We start from the raw sequence: 16,031 nt of genomic DNA, 5'->3' as shown, positions 1-16,031 counted from the left end.
TGATGCTTCTAAAGTACACTAAATTATTCTTTTAAACTTGGTCGTGCTAAACAACAAGTTCGTTAATTTATTTCCCGTTCATCGCTTTTCTTTTCTTTACCACTGCATTTTGATCTTGTTTTGTGTAAAGTGACTAGTTTTTGAGCCCTGTGGGAAATCGCCACTTTTGTACTGGGGGGGGGGGGGGGTGAGGGCTAAGATCTCATGTCATCCAGGGGGGATCTGTAATTTGGAGGTTGCTTTGATGGGTTGTATAGTACATATATATGTTACATATTTATGTTTGGTATTCTAAGATTTATTGTAATTTATTTTTGCCAGTGGGTGGGTGGGGCAGATTTTATTCTAAGGGGCTTAATCCAGTCCCCCCCCCCAGAAATATACATGATTGTGCCCCTGGTTTTACACCTGTATTTTATTCATATAGCCATAGTACTAAACAGTTTTACAATCTATTTCATAGTATCTTACTTAATGGATTCATCTTTCCGGGACAAGAAGTCTGAGAGAAACCTTTGACCCGAGTCGTTGCTCTTTTGTTTTCCTGTCGATCTACAGGTCACATGACTGTGACCCTTCTCTTGAAATGACCCCTCTCTTGATTTCCTCGTTTCCAGACGGTGCAATTGTCAACGGTGATGCCACGGACGTGGAGAGGAACCGCTCCCAGTCCGTTCCCGTCGTGTCCCTAACGTCAGAGGACGGAGAGCCGGAGGGGCCGAGACCTCGTAGCCCCACCAGCGAGGCCGTTGACATCTTACACGTCATAGCTACCAGGACCGTGTCTGCTCCGCCTCAGGCCACCACCACCACCGAGCTCTCGGTGGATGTCAGTCCCAGCAGGATACCGCAGGTCAGCGAAGAGCCGACGACGCCGACCGACCCCATCCTCACGAACCCCATCTCACAGGAACAATTGAACCTCGTGACCCAGGAGGCCCAAGACAGGGGTCAGACCTTGGCGGATGTGGAGAACATTCTCTGTCAGGACGTCCTGGACGTCAACGACACACAGGTCAACGGCAGTCCTTCTCAAACCACTTCACCACCCATTCCAACTTCTCTTCATCTGGATCTCCCAAATTCAGAGAGCAACGGCGGGCCGATGGTGAATGGCCAGGAGGAGGAGGATGAGGAGGAGGGGGAGGAGGAGGGAGGACAAGAAAATGAAGAGAGATCCAACGAAGTTCCTCTCTTGCAAGTCTCTGAGGTAGACACTGACGAGAGCCCCAATACACGCAGGAGGCGAACCGGCCAGTTCGCCATGGATGTAACAAATGAGATGGTGGACTCGGATTCTGACGGGAGTCCCCAAAGGACTGCTCAGCAGTTTGTGGAGGTGGTGGCAGTGAAGGGCGAGCTATCAACTGAGGAGGACCAAGTGGGCCTCCATCCTACCAACTCGCACTCTTTACATCGGGACAGCGGCTCGTCCACTCACTCTCAGAGGGAGAGCATATCCTCTACGGATAGTTCGGAATCCCGGCGTTCGCTGGAGGAGGTGCGGCGCCTCCAGCAGGAGATCACGCAGGAGGTAACTCGGATGAGGACCAGAGCTGGGCCGACCGCCGGAGAGGCGGTGGGGAACTCCGTCACGGGGAGTAACAACAGCGACAGTCAAGCCGAGGGCTCCGAGGACAGCGCCGGAGGAAACAGTACTCACCCCTCGGGTGCAGCCGAAGGGTCACAGAATGGGGAAGTAAGTGAGCATTCCACAGGTGGTAGTACCCCGGGGGAGGGGTCGAGCGGAGCCGTCGGAGGTCAGCCATCTCTGCAGAAGAAGTCCAGCGCCGTGTGGAAGAAGAGGCAAGCCAGATCAGCGAACCCCAACCTCAGAAGTGAGTCATTATTTTATTCTCAGCGGTTGCAGTATAGATAAACGTGTTTATAGGCGACATCGTGGGTGTGCTCATGTAGAATAGATTATCATGTAGTGTGCAGTGCCATGGTAAGATCACACTTACATTTGTATAGAAAGTCACTATTGGAAGTGTACTAAGCGACAAGCCTGCATGCAAGTAGCACCTACATGATAGACTGTCTTGATTGTGCTTGCTCAGAAAATGGAGAGTGCTGGTGCTATTTAAATTTTTTTTGGCCTTGATGTGGTGACAAGTTATTGGACAAAGGATGGGGATGGGGGGAGGGAAAATTTTGCCGTCATGGGTGCACCATACTTTTTCATATTTACAGTAATGCTGTATTTTAGTACCTCTGTGTATGATATATATATATTGTATATGAAGTTGACTAAAGTTTAATCATTTTGCTTCCCCCACACATATAGTAACATTACCAGAGAACACTCAGGAAACGGCTCACACAGATTCCACACCAACGACACCGGTGATGACCCCTAACAGGGCCACCTACATGAGATACGAGCTTCCAGATTCAGAGTCGCCGCTTCCTTCAAGTGAGTCATGTTCACAATTATTTGCCTTGAAACATCTTGAAGGACAAACTGGAAAAAGTTGTAAAAGGGAAAGAAGAAAATCACAAGTATATATGAATAAGAGGAAGGTTTTATGTATAAACCCCCCCGCCCACCCTCTCCCCTCCTCACTCCTTCTTCCCCACCATCAACTTAATATTTGCTTTACTGAAAAAACTTTATCTACAGTGATTCCAAGATGATGCCATCTGGAAGATGTTAAGTAGAAAGTATTAAACCAAAAGAACAGATACTGTAAGGAGTGGAGCAGATGCAACCTCCCCCTCCTCCCCCTCCCACTACCCCCCTCCTGCACTCCCCTTCTCACTCTGCCCCTTTATAGGTATCTGCTACAAAATCTCATACTTGAGTGACGTCCAAAGGTTGCCACCAAAAACCACAAGCCTGTGAAGAAACACAACAAGCTTAAACTAAAATTTTGAATGAAGCCTACAACAAACTGCAACGAAACCATATATAAAATTCCAGATGCTCCCAAAATGTTGACATGTTTCCTTGTAAAGGAAGAGTCTGCACAAAATAGAGAAATAAAACCATCACAGAATGGCTGCAAACCTGGCTAAAATACATCCTTATTGCTTCACTGAATTAAACATTATTTGAACCACAATTGACAAATCTGATATCATGGCTAAAAATGTTTCTTGTTTACCCTTGAAATTAAGTTCAGATTTATATTCTACAGACCAGATTGCAGTGGAAGAGTTTTTTTCATAATATCCTAAATTGTTGGTAGAATGGTCGGGATATCTATTTCATAAGTTTCAAAAAATGTATATAAGTCATGCTGTTATGTTGATCTTTCCCTCCTCCTATCCCCCATTACCCCAGAGTAACAAAGTTATAAGCTAACGTACCCCATTACTCGGTGAGGTGCACAGGGATTTGAAAGGTTGGATGCATTCGCTTCTCGATGGGAGGTTAACCCTTTCCTCTCCTCTCTGTAACTCTTGATTACTCACAGACTGGGAGGCCCGTATCGACCAGTATGGGCGGATATTCTATATAGATCACATGACCCACGTGACAACCTGGCGGAAACCGAAAAAGAATCAGCAATCAGGCGAAGCCCATCAGGACAGCAGAGATCCAGAACAGAGCAGAAGGCAGCTACATCGAAGGTGAGACACGGCCAGCTGTCGGTCATCTATGTCACAAAATATATATCTTTATATTTGAGAAATTTAGCGAGATCTGATGGAACGTTTATAAACAATGGGAGGATGAATTTAACAGTTTGGGTTTTTGACTTGTAGCAGAAAAGTGAGAATATTGAAGTATGTGAGAATATTGAAATATGTTGCATCAAAGGAAGGGTCATGTTTCTGTATTATGTAATTTTGATTTTCCAAATATTTGCCATGGAAATTTAAAGTTATCCAAAGTGCCGACCCCTTCAAGGAAAACCTATGCTCGGTCCTATAGGTCAAATAATGTTACCTAGGTTTGATACTTTATGTCTTAGCTAACCCAAGGATTAATTTGAAAAGCTACGACCTGTCCTTGAAAGTTTTTTCAGAGACCTTTTTTCCCCCTATAAAAATGGGATTTTTGCTCTCTTTTAGATACCAAAGCTTCAACCGCACCTTGAGTCGAGAGGAAAACAGGCCACAGGAAAGGGTCCAACAGCCTGCAGCTGGTAAGAATTATTTTCATTCTTTTTTTGGGGGGGGGGAGGGGGGGTTTCAGTGAGAAATTGGGATGGAACAGAAATGACAGGATGAATTGAAGGGTGTTACATTAACAGAATAATGTTTAGAAGACATGGGAAGGAATATCAACTGAAGAACAGGGTAACAACTCTGTCTTGAATATTTGCAGTTAGATGTCTGTAATTTCCCCCCCCCCCCCCTTAACAGCGTAAATCATCCCATGCAGTTATGATAGGTTCCCAACAATTACATGATTATGACGAGGTACTTCTCACCTACAGGAATTTAAGCCGTTTTGTAAAGAATAAGCCAAATTTGGTGACCAAGAAGTCAACATAGGCGGGCCAACATAGGCCGGATATAGGCGGGTCTTGTAGCAGGTCTTGGTCACTAGCTGAGATAACAGTCTCCATGTTTTTTCTAGTGTCCTTCGTATGTTAACATTCGTACGGTAATGTTAGTCTTGAATTAATCTTGTAGAAACATATGAGAAATGAATTTGAAATTGTAAGCATAGGTATCTACATACACTGCGTCTATGCTGCATATTGTACCAAATGGTCTTGTCTGCGCATTGAACCACTAACCTTGGTATGTATCCTACAGAAAGATGGTCACACACACAGACGCACACTCTTACCGTGACACGTCTCGTGACAAAACACAAGCCTCAAGATGTACATACACGGAACAAGACTTAACCTGGAATTCATCACAAGAGTGACTAATATATAGGAATCCATGCCATGTTGTAGCTCTAATTTAATTTTAGAAAAGAGAAGAAGTACTTGCCAACATTTAGAGCAAGAAGAGGAGCTCTATCAGGAAAGGTTGTGAAGAAAAGATTACAGATTTATTAACTGAGATTAAAAAAAACCTCTACGGTTTGTCCAAAAAAGGGGTTACAATCGTAAAATGAAAATACATAAATGCTGTCTATTGAACGACTGGAAGGAAATTAAAATTGTTTCACACCACCGGAGAAGTTTTTTACAAATTAACATATATAGAAAGTTAGTTACATGAGTGAAACTAGTTTAAAACAAGACATACTGGCCATTTCACTATAGTAGGTTTCTGCCATCGTGAAAATGCCATGCAACCAGCTGCCACATACGGTTGCAGTATTACACATGAGTGGTGAAATAACAATAATATTTTGGATTGATTACACACAAGGATGGGGGGGGGGAGCCGGGTATTTGCAACATATAAAAGGTTAAGAATATTTCCTTCCCCGAAACCATTTTGGTCGATTCAGTCCTTGAAACACTGCTTGAATATGGAGGACGACCTTCATAAGCCGATTTGCGTAACCGTGACATTTTGTCTTAAGTTTTATTCAATTAAACTCGAAGATGTAAAGAGTTTCGTCCTTTCGCCAGTCTGATGAAAAAGTTTGTACTCGGAACGCGTGAAGGCAAAACCACAGGACTGGAAAAGATGATTCTGTAAAGTTTTCCAGTGGATGTAGTAATACAATATTAAAAATACAGTCAAATGAACAGGAAGAAAAACAGGAGAAACATAACTTTCATTGTCTTTTCTCTGTGTGAAAGCTTTGTAGAGAAGGACTACAACATATACAGACAGATAGACAGACAGACAGACAGACAATGCAACAGCAACAAAAAAAACTACTGGCGAGGCTGTGTCCAAGGATGACCCAGTTTGACAAAGCGGGCGGGGGAGGGGGGCAACTTGAATTCCATAATATTGTAAATAAAAAAGCATAAGGGGTGTTAGGACCTTTGTCACTGAGTTTCCTGCAGTTCTGCAAATTTAGCCAAACACAGCAGAATTCTCAATATTTGCTGAATTTTGCAGTGAATCTGATCACACGTGTATACTTTAGAGAGGGCGTTGTGGTCAAATGGTTAAGGCAGTGGACTTGTGATCTAAGGATTACAGGTTCGAGCCATGGCCAGATCATTGCATTGTGTCCTTGGGCAAGGCGCTTTATCTCCATTGCCTCTCTTCACCCAGGTGTATAAATGGGGACCTGCGAGGTAACTTGTAAATATAGTGGCGTGCGCCGGTTTGTGGCTGCACCCTATGGGAAGTCCCCCGGGGGACACGTGGTTGTGGTGCACTGTGGTGCCCCAGGAGAGATTGATTGAATTGTGCACACTTTGGTGTGTGGGTGTGACAAGTTACCAATGACCAGGGGTTAAGTTGTAAAGTCGTGTGAGGAGGCATTAGCCTCATACAGTACAAGACTGTAAACCTTCAACTTTAACCTTCAACTTTAACTTTATACTTCATAGTAAAGAGACTGATCTTTAAAGTGAGTTTTATGTGTCTATTAAAGGTAAATTCACAGAGCTCAAAATGCGAACATTTTTCATACATTTTATCATTCCCTCGTAGTGACAGGTGATTTGAACGAACATTTACACCAGGCAGTCTTCCTAGTTTTCTCCAGACTTTTGCTAGTACCTTTTTCATATTCACTGAATTGTGATGGTTCTTGTGGGTTTTTTTGTCTTTTACCCCTACCCTTTCTTTTGTTTTTTGGTTAGCTGGCCCATCCACTGAAATTCATGTGGATCCACCCAGTCGAGAAGAGGTCATGCTGGAAGCACCAGCTGTGAAACTGATCGCCAGGCCAGACTTCTTCACGGTGTTGCATTCCTATGAAGTAAGTTTTTTGTCGGTCCTTAAGTTTACACCTTACATTGTCTGTACACTTTACCTTTATTTATTTATTTATTTTTTTCATTATTTTTTTATGATGGTACATCGATTATTTTTAGAGTTCCGATAACAACATAGGTATGTCATCTGAATGATACAAAGGAATTATTACATAATGTGAAAATTGATTCTGAATTGAGTATTTCTTCTTCTCCTCTTATACCGAAATATATGTATACACATCCAGAAAAACAAACCTTCAGTGAATACAAAACTCATGCTTACACACGCGCCAAAAAGTACATATACATACACATAAAAATACCCACACACACACCTACATACATATACAAATACAGAGACACACCTGCACACAAACACGTACGTACGAACATAAACACCTACACACAAGTAAAACAAAGCACAGTGAGGAGTACACTTTACCTTTATGTTTTTGTTTATGTTAAAGTTTGTTATTTTGTTTTGTTAAAATTTTGTTAAACTACTTGTTATTGTATACATATATATATATATATTGTGATTCCTTAAGCCAGATCTTGAAATATATATATATACATATATATATATATAGACATACATTCATAGATTGTCCATGTTTGATTTCAGGCAGCAAAAACCTTCTACCAGCGCACTACTTCAGTGAAGCACATGGTCAACAGGGTCCGAAGAGATCCCAACAAGTTCAAAGATTACCAGCACAACAGGGATCTCGTAGCCTTGATTAATCTGTTTGCCGACACCGCGGCGGAACTACCCAGAGGTTGGGAGTCAAAGAAGGACAAAGGGGGGAAGGTAACATATTTATCTGAAAAGTTTCTCCAAAAGTACTAGCAAGCTAGAGTGGCTGAACTTCCTTGTGGGTGGAGGTTAGTAGTGTTGTGTACTGACATCATACAAGTTATTAAGATATAATGTACACATTTGATCATTTAAATCCATCAGAATGAGCATAATAATGAGTCACGACAAAAGTGTCATAACTGCAACCACTGGTGGCGCTGTTGGTGATGCCATCTTTAGACTTGATCAAGTCTTTTCAAGTTTTCTTCAGGCAGCTCATATTTTCCTAAATGGGATTCAAGACCACCGCTGGATGGGTTTTTTCCCTCTTTTTTCAACATTTTCACAAAACACTGTTTTTTTTTTGTATGAAATGTTTTCTTTGCATTGTTTTCTGCATGGCCCAGGAGTTTTTCATCAACCACAACACAAGGACCACTACTTTCATAGATCCTAGGATACCCTACGAAGTCACTGATCCAGCGACCCTTCTTCAGATCCCTAACAGCCGGATGCGAAGTCACAGCGAGGGAGAAGAAATCGCTCATTCCAGTAGCCAGGTCTCGGTGAGTATGTATACCTTGCACATTATGGCGACACGATCGGGCGTTTGGCGTAAAAATCAGATTATGACTGGACATGGATTTGTCAGGTGGCATGGCACGAGGTATAAACTGTCTGAAATGACTTTCTAAATTGAAAACGATTCCAAATTTGAGTTAAAATGTTGAATGTTGGAAGCCACCCGATGTGTAAGTTGTAATCCATGAGCCCTTGCAGGTTTCTCCTGCAATTGTGGTCGCTTAAGCGTCATCAAAATATCGGCTGATTATTAAAAGATTATTATTTAAATGGTGTGACTTCATTTATCACATAGATTTCTTGTTTTGCAATTCTCTTTCAGGGTTCCTCTTCTCAGTCTGGCCCGCCAGTGCAACCAAGGCCTGCAGAGACTCTCAGCGATTCAGCACATGCCGATGAGGTCCCGATGGGTAAGCTCAAAGAAAAATCCCATAATCTTGTCAATTTGATATATCTTACTGCATTTTAAGGGGAGGGGGGGCGGAGGGGAGGGGAACATGTTTACTCTGCTAAAAGTTAAAGGTGAGGCAAATTTTAAATAAAGTCTAAATACAACAGGACATTGACTGTTTAGCAAAAATGCCATATGCATCACATTTCAAAGATAAATCAAGAAAAAGGTCATAAAAGCTTTTGCCATCACAGACCATTTAGTGCGATGATAGGTGGAGGGTTTAGCAAAATCAAGATAGGTTACATTCAATGATGCATATCTAGGAAGTTAGGGGGAAGGCATTGAAACAGGATGTGCCACACTGTAGGTTCTTATTTTTAAGTTATTCCAGAGAGGGCAGTATAGTTTAGTTTTCTCATCCATATCTCTCTCTTTCTCTCTTTGTGTTGTCCCTTTTCCTATCTATCAGCCTACAACGAGAAAGTCGTAGCTTTCCTGAAGCAGCCCAACATCCTGAACATTCTAGCCGAGAGACAACCGACGTTAGAAGCGAACCAGCCGCTCAAGTAAGTACAACATCCAAGATTCGTCTGTGCATGATAAACAATTTTGAAGGTTGCTTGGGCGACATGACTGTTTATCAGTAACAGTCGCTGCCAGTAACTAGGTAACCTTGGTCAGTTATCAAATTTAGAGACTTAAGAAAGCGGGATGCCCTCCCCTCAAAGAGATTTTGTATAATTCTCTTAGAGCTTGTTAAGGCATTACTTTTGTACCTCCTCACCGTGGAGTGTCCTCGGTAATGTATCAGAGGTCTATCTTATTATGGTTCCACATTTTCAATTCTCTCTTCTTTTTTTTTATTTATTTATTTTTTTTAAATAGCAAAACAGAATAGATGTCACACTGAATCTGTCCAATTTTATAATTACTCTTAAGCAATTTTTGTGTATTAAAATTTGTCTATCTTAATAAGTCAAACATAACTGCTGCCTGTGGAAGTTTTTTCCTGTGTTGAGGACCTTCGCTAGTGTAAACAAATAATTTTAAGAAGTGTTACCAAGTGGGGTGCCTGGCTGAAAGTTTTGGTGATAGGCTGCAAAGTAATCAGGGACTTATTTCTTTTATAAAAACAAGACAGGAGTAGCCTAACATATATAAAGACTTGTTAATGTGTAGAGTTAGGCTAGGCCTAAGTTTATAAACGATTCTCAATCTGCGTTGATGCATCTCCTGCTTTTCCCTTGTCCAAATTCAGACATTTTTCCAAAACCTTGAATTCCACATAAAATCATCGTTGAATTATAGAGTCCATATTGGTTGTTAACCGATACTGCCAAAATGGAATGAATTGATATGAAAGTTGTCGTCTGTTGTATTGTATGTATTGTTGTATTGTATGTGTATTGTTCTTATTGCATGTTTATTGTTCTTATTGCATGTTTATTACTGTCATCTTGTACTACCGTTCCTGTTTTATTCTTTCCCTAGAGAAAAGATAACAACTATAAGGCAAGAAGGTGTGGAATGCTTGGAGAGACTAAGCAATGACTTTGAGCTGAACCTCTTACTAAGGTGAGCAAGTAGGCATTTCATCCTCAAATTTTAAAAAAAACAAAATGTCCTTTATATGTTGTGGTATCTATGATTTAATTAGTAACAGCAGTTACAGTGTGTGCTTGTATAGTCACAATATGTTCTGTAAGTCACTGCATCAAAAAATAAAAATAAAAGAGCTGTAGCAGCTGCATAATCTCCTGCAGCAATGCTGAACCAATATCAAACAAAATGGAGGTCATCTCAGCGGATGGTTTTATTCTACCCACGGTTTCTCATCTTTTCAGCAATTTGTTTCTCGTAACCAATATCGATTAGCCCTGTTAAAAACCATTGGTAAACTCACAATAAATGTAGTATTTCACATTCAGTTTATTGAGGTTCCTACTGTCAGTTAATTAGGATATTAACAATATGTTCAATTGGTCTTTAATTAAAAGCTAAAGTTGGAAGGAGCATAGAAACAATGAACTCTCTGCTATCATTTTTTTCTTCTTTTCTTTTCTTAAATAAGTCAGTGTATTTTCAAAATTACCATTGAGTTATTAGTATGAAAAAATACTTGTACAATATTAATCAATTTTGTTTGCACTATGTAGCAAACTTGTATTTAAATAAGTTTTTGTATTCCATCTTTGTCTTGCTAGAAAATAACAAAATAAATTAAATAAATAATTTAAAAAAAACAGTAATACAGGTTTTACTGTTTTAACTTTGTTCGCTTTCTCTTGTCACAAAAAAACAAATCTCATTGAAGGAAAATCTTCATCTTATTGAGTTCATTGAAGTTTAAAGGAACTTAGCAAACAACATTTTTAGCTGTCATTTACTAAAATTATGGTCAGTGGGTTGACTGACTTTGATCAAATTTTGCGAAATACTGACATTACATGTTTTTTCCCCCCTAATATTTCCGATCTTTTAAGTCCACTTTAAACTGAAACGGTAAAAATCTTTCATCTTTGCAAAACACTTCAGCTGAATCATTAGAATACTAAAAACTTTGCGATGTTATTCTTTAGTTCACATTATTTTTTGTCGTCGTCTCTGATCTAATCGGTCTCGATCATACTCCCCTAACTTTTGATCTGTAATCCGTAAGACTTTCACTGTCCTCCCGACTAACTCTCTCCTCCCTATTTTCATCCTCCGATCTTCTTCCTCTAGTCTATTCGATGACAGCATCGCTAGCTTTGCTCCCACTCAACCTCCCGTGATACGATCATCTCTAGCCAACATCTCCCCTCATGAATCGCCGAACCATTCACCACGAAACTCTCCAGGTAATCACTAACTTTTCTTATCACCTAACTACCCGTATGTCCCTCTACCCTACTCTACATAAAGGGGTAATATAGTGACCTCATTAATGCCCCCCCTCCCCTAATTAGACCATTTTTTACACATCACTGTGGAAACTACTTATGCAATCTCTTTTAATTTGTAATATTTGTGTGATATTACATAGCTCTGTGAGAATCTTAGATGCCTCCCGGAGGTGTAATTGTCAAATACAGGTTGATCCCTTTGTTTTATAATAATTTGAGAGATTTTCACTAGTGTACTTGTTTATTTAAAAAAAATGGTTATAAGAAAATAGTCTCATAGTAAGGGTGTAAAGTAAGTAATAGGGTGGATTAAAACTTTTTTTTGTATTTTGCCATTCCTGCAAGTTGTGCTCTGACATAAAAATGGTCTATAAGCAACTATTTGAGATTTTTTTTGTTTTTTTTTTTGTGTGTGTTTGGTCTTTCTTTGAAATGAAAACAAAGAGTTTTAGGCATTCACCTTGTTTCAGATTTTTATTTTTCATTCTTTAATAAAAAAATAAAAAAATGAATACAAAATAGTATTTGTGGTTAGTATATAAACTTCAGCAGCAATTTCTTAACATCATTTCTTCAAAATTTTTAAAAAGTATTGACAATGTTGTCTTTCATTTATATTCATTTTCCTTTATGAAAAAACTTTAATATCTGAATGAATTTCTACAAATTTTTACTTCTTTTGCCAAGATTTTGTCATTTATACGTTAGAATGTGTTCCTGTGTGAATTGTTTGTGCATGTCCCTCACATATTTTACTGGGTGCAGATAAAAAATCCTGATTCATTCTTGTTCTTAAAGTGTGAAAAGCAAAATGAAATGTTTGTTCCTCTTCCGTTCCCCCCACAGTCGTCAGCAGGGCTAACCGTGCCCCTGCTCCGTACCGGAGAAGTTTTGAATCCAAACTGAGAAACTTGTACAGGAAGTTAGAGTACAAGGGCTACGGACAGGGTCCGACAAAACTCAAGTGAGTTTGAAACATTTATTTGTGGTGAAATACGAATTAAAACGTGTTTTAAGTATGAATCAATGAGTGATATATGCGTCCGGAAATATTCTGTGGCTTAGCTCTAGCATCCACATAGATTCCACGAATCTTGTAAATGTTACCCCCACTGAGCGTACATAATTTATTAATCGCCATAATGGTCGTCGTGTGGATAAACACGTTGGCATTGAAACTGAGCATCTGGGAGGTCTCGGATTGGATCCCTGACTGGCGGCTAAAGTCCGGCAGGTTTTCCATCCAAGGAGAAATCCATGGTTTGCCCCACATGAACTGGTCCTCCAAAATTGTTAAAAACTCCAGAAATGAGATTAAAATCTGTAAATTGGATAATAACTAGAAGTGAAGTGTTAGTAACAAGCCATTCCACTTCTCCCACATGCATACAACGCTGCTTAGCATCGTAAAAATAACTAACTGCCTTCCAGACCAATCACTACATTTAACCAATTGTTTCACTAATTTACACGTCATTTCATTCTTCCTCTTCAGATTAACGATTCGTCGAGATCACCTGCTCGAGGATGCGTTTGGTAAGATCACGGCAATTACCAAGAAGGACATTCAGAAATGTAAACTATTTATATGCTTTGCTGGTGAGGAAGGGTAAGTACCCAACCGTTGCATAGCTGGTGGGGAAAGGGGGGTAGAAAGGAGGTTACTGAGTCACAATTTGCTGGAGCTCAAATTCATGTTTAGAAGCATGTCTCTTAATCTGGATGGTTATTGTAAAAGGCTGAAATTCATGATCAATAATTTTTTTTTCTTTCTTTATTTCTTTCATTTAACCCTTTGATATTTAAGTAGCAAAAGAAACATTAAAAGCCTTTTGTTTCACCAAACCACCGCTTGCTTTTTACCTTCGGAGATTCTTCTCCTTCTTCATTTATAAAAGTCAGGAAATTAAGCCTTATTCTGAGGTCTTGTCGACAACCAGAAACCTAAGTAGCGTACTGAGAATCCTTGCCTGGAACTTCCTTGTGTATTCCACACACCTATATTTCAATGTTTAAGTCCAACCAGTAGTGACAATTATCTCATGCTAATAAAGCTGTATATTGTCCTTCCCCCCCCCCCCCCATATCGTGCTTTATAGCAGTGGTAGAATCCATAGAAACAAACCTTAATCTAATAGCTGCACATCTTATAACAACAGGATGAATCATATATGGCTCCTACTGTCACAAACCAGTGCTTTGAAGCTTCTCATGAACGTACAGTATATAAAGATATTGTTTCTGACTTGGGTGTCTGACTTGGGTGTCATACTTGGGTGACTTTGGTGTATTTGCCATTTCATTGTCTTAATACATTCTTGACGCTTGATCCCTTCACATCCCGGTCGTCTGCCACGGTATTAGTCTCTCACGTTATTTATCAATTTGTCTTTCACCAACCAGTCTCGACTACGGCGGTCCATCCAGGGAGTTCTTTTTCTTACTATCCAGAGAGCTATTCAACCCTTACTACGGTCTCTTTGAATACTCAGCAATTGATACTTACACAGTACAGATCAGCCCGATGTCGGCATTCGTAGATAGCTATTTAGATTGGTAAGTTTATCTCACGGTTATCGTGCTTATTGTATTCTAGGTCAGCAGACCAAGATCCTTTCACAAGTTTTTTCTTTCAAGTTTTATTGAGCGGTCGAAAAAACATCTCCAGGTTTTCGGAGCTTGCCTGATGATCATAGTCCAAACTAAGCTAGGCTTTTATGCATTCTGAATATTGATCAGGTCATTAGTACTGGCCCCAATTTTAGCCTAATTTAAATATTGCCAAAAGTTACCCAAAAAGGTACTCTCCTGGAGACTTTGACCCAAAATATATCTTTTCCCAGATATTGAGAAGTGAGTGTTATGTAAGCCAGAATGAGTCAGAAATTGTAACTAGTGTGGTGGTAGGATGCTTCTTCATGTTCCAAGAAGATTCACCATTATTTGACCTTTTTAGCATATTTGGGGACGATGCTGATGACCTGTAATGACAAACTTGCTGTAACACCCTCATCGATTAAAAATATCATCCCTATAAAGTGATTAGTATATCCCATAATAACACAGGAAATTCTGGCAAGTCTGACATCTGATGCACCGGGTGTTCATTCGTTATCCGCCCCTCCCCTCCCTTCCCTACCCCCTTCTCCCCCTTCCCTACCCCACCCTCCTCACCATGCATCCCGACTTCGGTTTTAACAGGTTCAGATTCTGTGGACGGGTGATCGGACTGGCCATAATCCACCACTTTCTCTTGGATGCCTTCTTCACGAGACCGTTCTACAAGGCCTTACTGCGACAGATGTGCACCCTGGTGGACCTCGAGTCGCTGGACGCAGAATTTCACCAGAGTCTTTCGTGGATGAGGGATAACGACATCACGGGGGTCCTCGACCTGTTGTTCACCGCCGACGAGGAAGTGTTCGGACAGATCATGGAGCGGGAGCTGAAACCCAACGGCAAGAACATCCCCGTGACGGAGAAGAACAAGAAGGAGTATATTCAGAAGATGGTGAAGTTCAGGATCGAACGGGGAGTGTCGGAGCAGTCGGAAGCGTTGGTCAAAGGGGTGTATGAGGTGAGCAAAGAGGGACGTCTTGATAGGGTTAACCCTCTAACGCTTACCCTTGATAAATGTGCTGAGAGGTAGTTTGTTGGATTTGGTCGACAACTTCACCAAATCTACCCTCCTGGGAAATTAAAATGACAATTAAAATTGAATTAAGACACAAACCCCCCCCCCCCTTTCTGGATTTCTTTCGCCAAATGTTGATTCGTGAGCGAAGAATGAAAGAATTTTGATTCGACTATTCACATTTAATAGGGCCGGACACATTCTACACACGTGAGCAGCAAATTGGAAAAGTTAGTGGTTTGCATATGTTTTAACTGACAAGTCCAATCCTATGAATACAAGTGGTTTCTTGATTTTCCAGGTAATTGACCCAAGAATGCTGTCTGTTTTTGATGCCAGGGAACTTGAATTAGTTATAGCTGGCACAGCAGAGATAGACATCAGTGACTGGAGGAAAAATACAGAGTACAGAGGAGGTGAGACAAACATAAACCTTATCTACCCCTCACCCCTCCCCCCCCCCACCCTCTTTTCTTTATTCTTGGAGGGATGTAAGCCTTTACTCTTTTGCAGAATTTTATTTGCTTATGATTTAACCCCTCAGTTTAATCTGGAACTAAATCAACTTTTCCACATATCACTCCCTCCCTGTCAGCAAGCCCGACGACCGTATGTTCCTGTAATTTTAACATACGGATTAATTTGTTCAATATCTGTACATTTTCTCCATCAATGCTTACATTATTGAAGTAAATGAAATAACGCAGAACTGACTGGGATATTTTTTGAAAAAGCGCAGAGAAATTTGTTGGCTAGAATGGATAGATTCAAAACCAATGACCCGTAGGTCAGGGATTTATTTCAAAGTTTAAAGTTTCAGAACAAATATTATATTTCAGAATTTGATTTTACCTCATTTGTATCAAATTAAAGTCAAGCTGTTTTTCCATCAAAACTTTAAAGTTAGAAGGAAGACTTTTTTGTCTCAAAATGTTGATGTTATTTGAAACATCCAAGCCAGTTTTCAAATCATTCTTTTACTTTTGTAGTA

General features: G+C 40.3%; 1 protein-coding gene across 6 annotated transcripts in view; it reads left to right on the top strand.

Moving 5' to 3' along the window:
* Positions 1 to 16,031, top strand: part of LOC139958888 (E3 ubiquitin-protein ligase HECW2-like) — a 64,505-nt gene that overhangs the window by 43,459 nt on the left and 5,015 nt on the right. For all 6 annotated transcript variants that reach the window (XR_011789897.1, XM_071956303.1, XM_071956306.1 and 3 more), the window contains 16 exons: positions 618 to 1,838; positions 2,288 to 2,416; positions 3,420 to 3,576; positions 4,021 to 4,094; positions 6,630 to 6,748; positions 7,372 to 7,557; positions 7,953 to 8,111; positions 8,450 to 8,537; positions 8,991 to 9,087; positions 10,013 to 10,096; positions 11,246 to 11,361; positions 12,253 to 12,370; positions 12,902 to 13,015; positions 13,810 to 13,962; positions 14,608 to 14,983; positions 15,342 to 15,456. Coding sequence is in view for 5 of the 6 variants with exons in the window: in XM_071956303.1 (XP_071812404.1) it covers positions 618 to 1,838; positions 2,288 to 2,416; positions 3,420 to 3,576; positions 4,021 to 4,094; positions 6,630 to 6,748; positions 7,372 to 7,557; positions 7,953 to 8,111; positions 8,450 to 8,537; positions 8,991 to 9,087; positions 10,013 to 10,096; positions 11,246 to 11,361; positions 12,253 to 12,370; positions 12,902 to 13,015; positions 13,810 to 13,962; positions 14,608 to 14,983; positions 15,342 to 15,456 (3,306 nt within the window). In the remaining variant the exon portion in view is untranslated. The remainder of the gene's footprint in view (positions 1 to 617; positions 1,839 to 2,287; positions 2,417 to 3,419; positions 3,577 to 4,020; positions 4,095 to 6,629; positions 6,749 to 7,371; positions 7,558 to 7,952; positions 8,112 to 8,449; positions 8,538 to 8,990; positions 9,088 to 10,012; positions 10,097 to 11,245; positions 11,362 to 12,252; positions 12,371 to 12,901; positions 13,016 to 13,809; positions 13,963 to 14,607; positions 14,984 to 15,341; positions 15,457 to 16,031) is intronic.

This window comes from Apostichopus japonicus, chromosome 18, assembly GCF_037975245.1.
Source record: "Apostichopus japonicus isolate 1M-3 chromosome 18, ASM3797524v1, whole genome shotgun sequence".
Classification (NCBI taxonomy): Eukaryota; Metazoa; Echinodermata; class Holothuroidea; order Aspidochirotida; family Stichopodidae; genus Apostichopus; species Apostichopus japonicus.
Note: the sequence above shows the minus strand (reverse complement) of the source record. Positions and strands in the feature narration are given on the sequence as shown.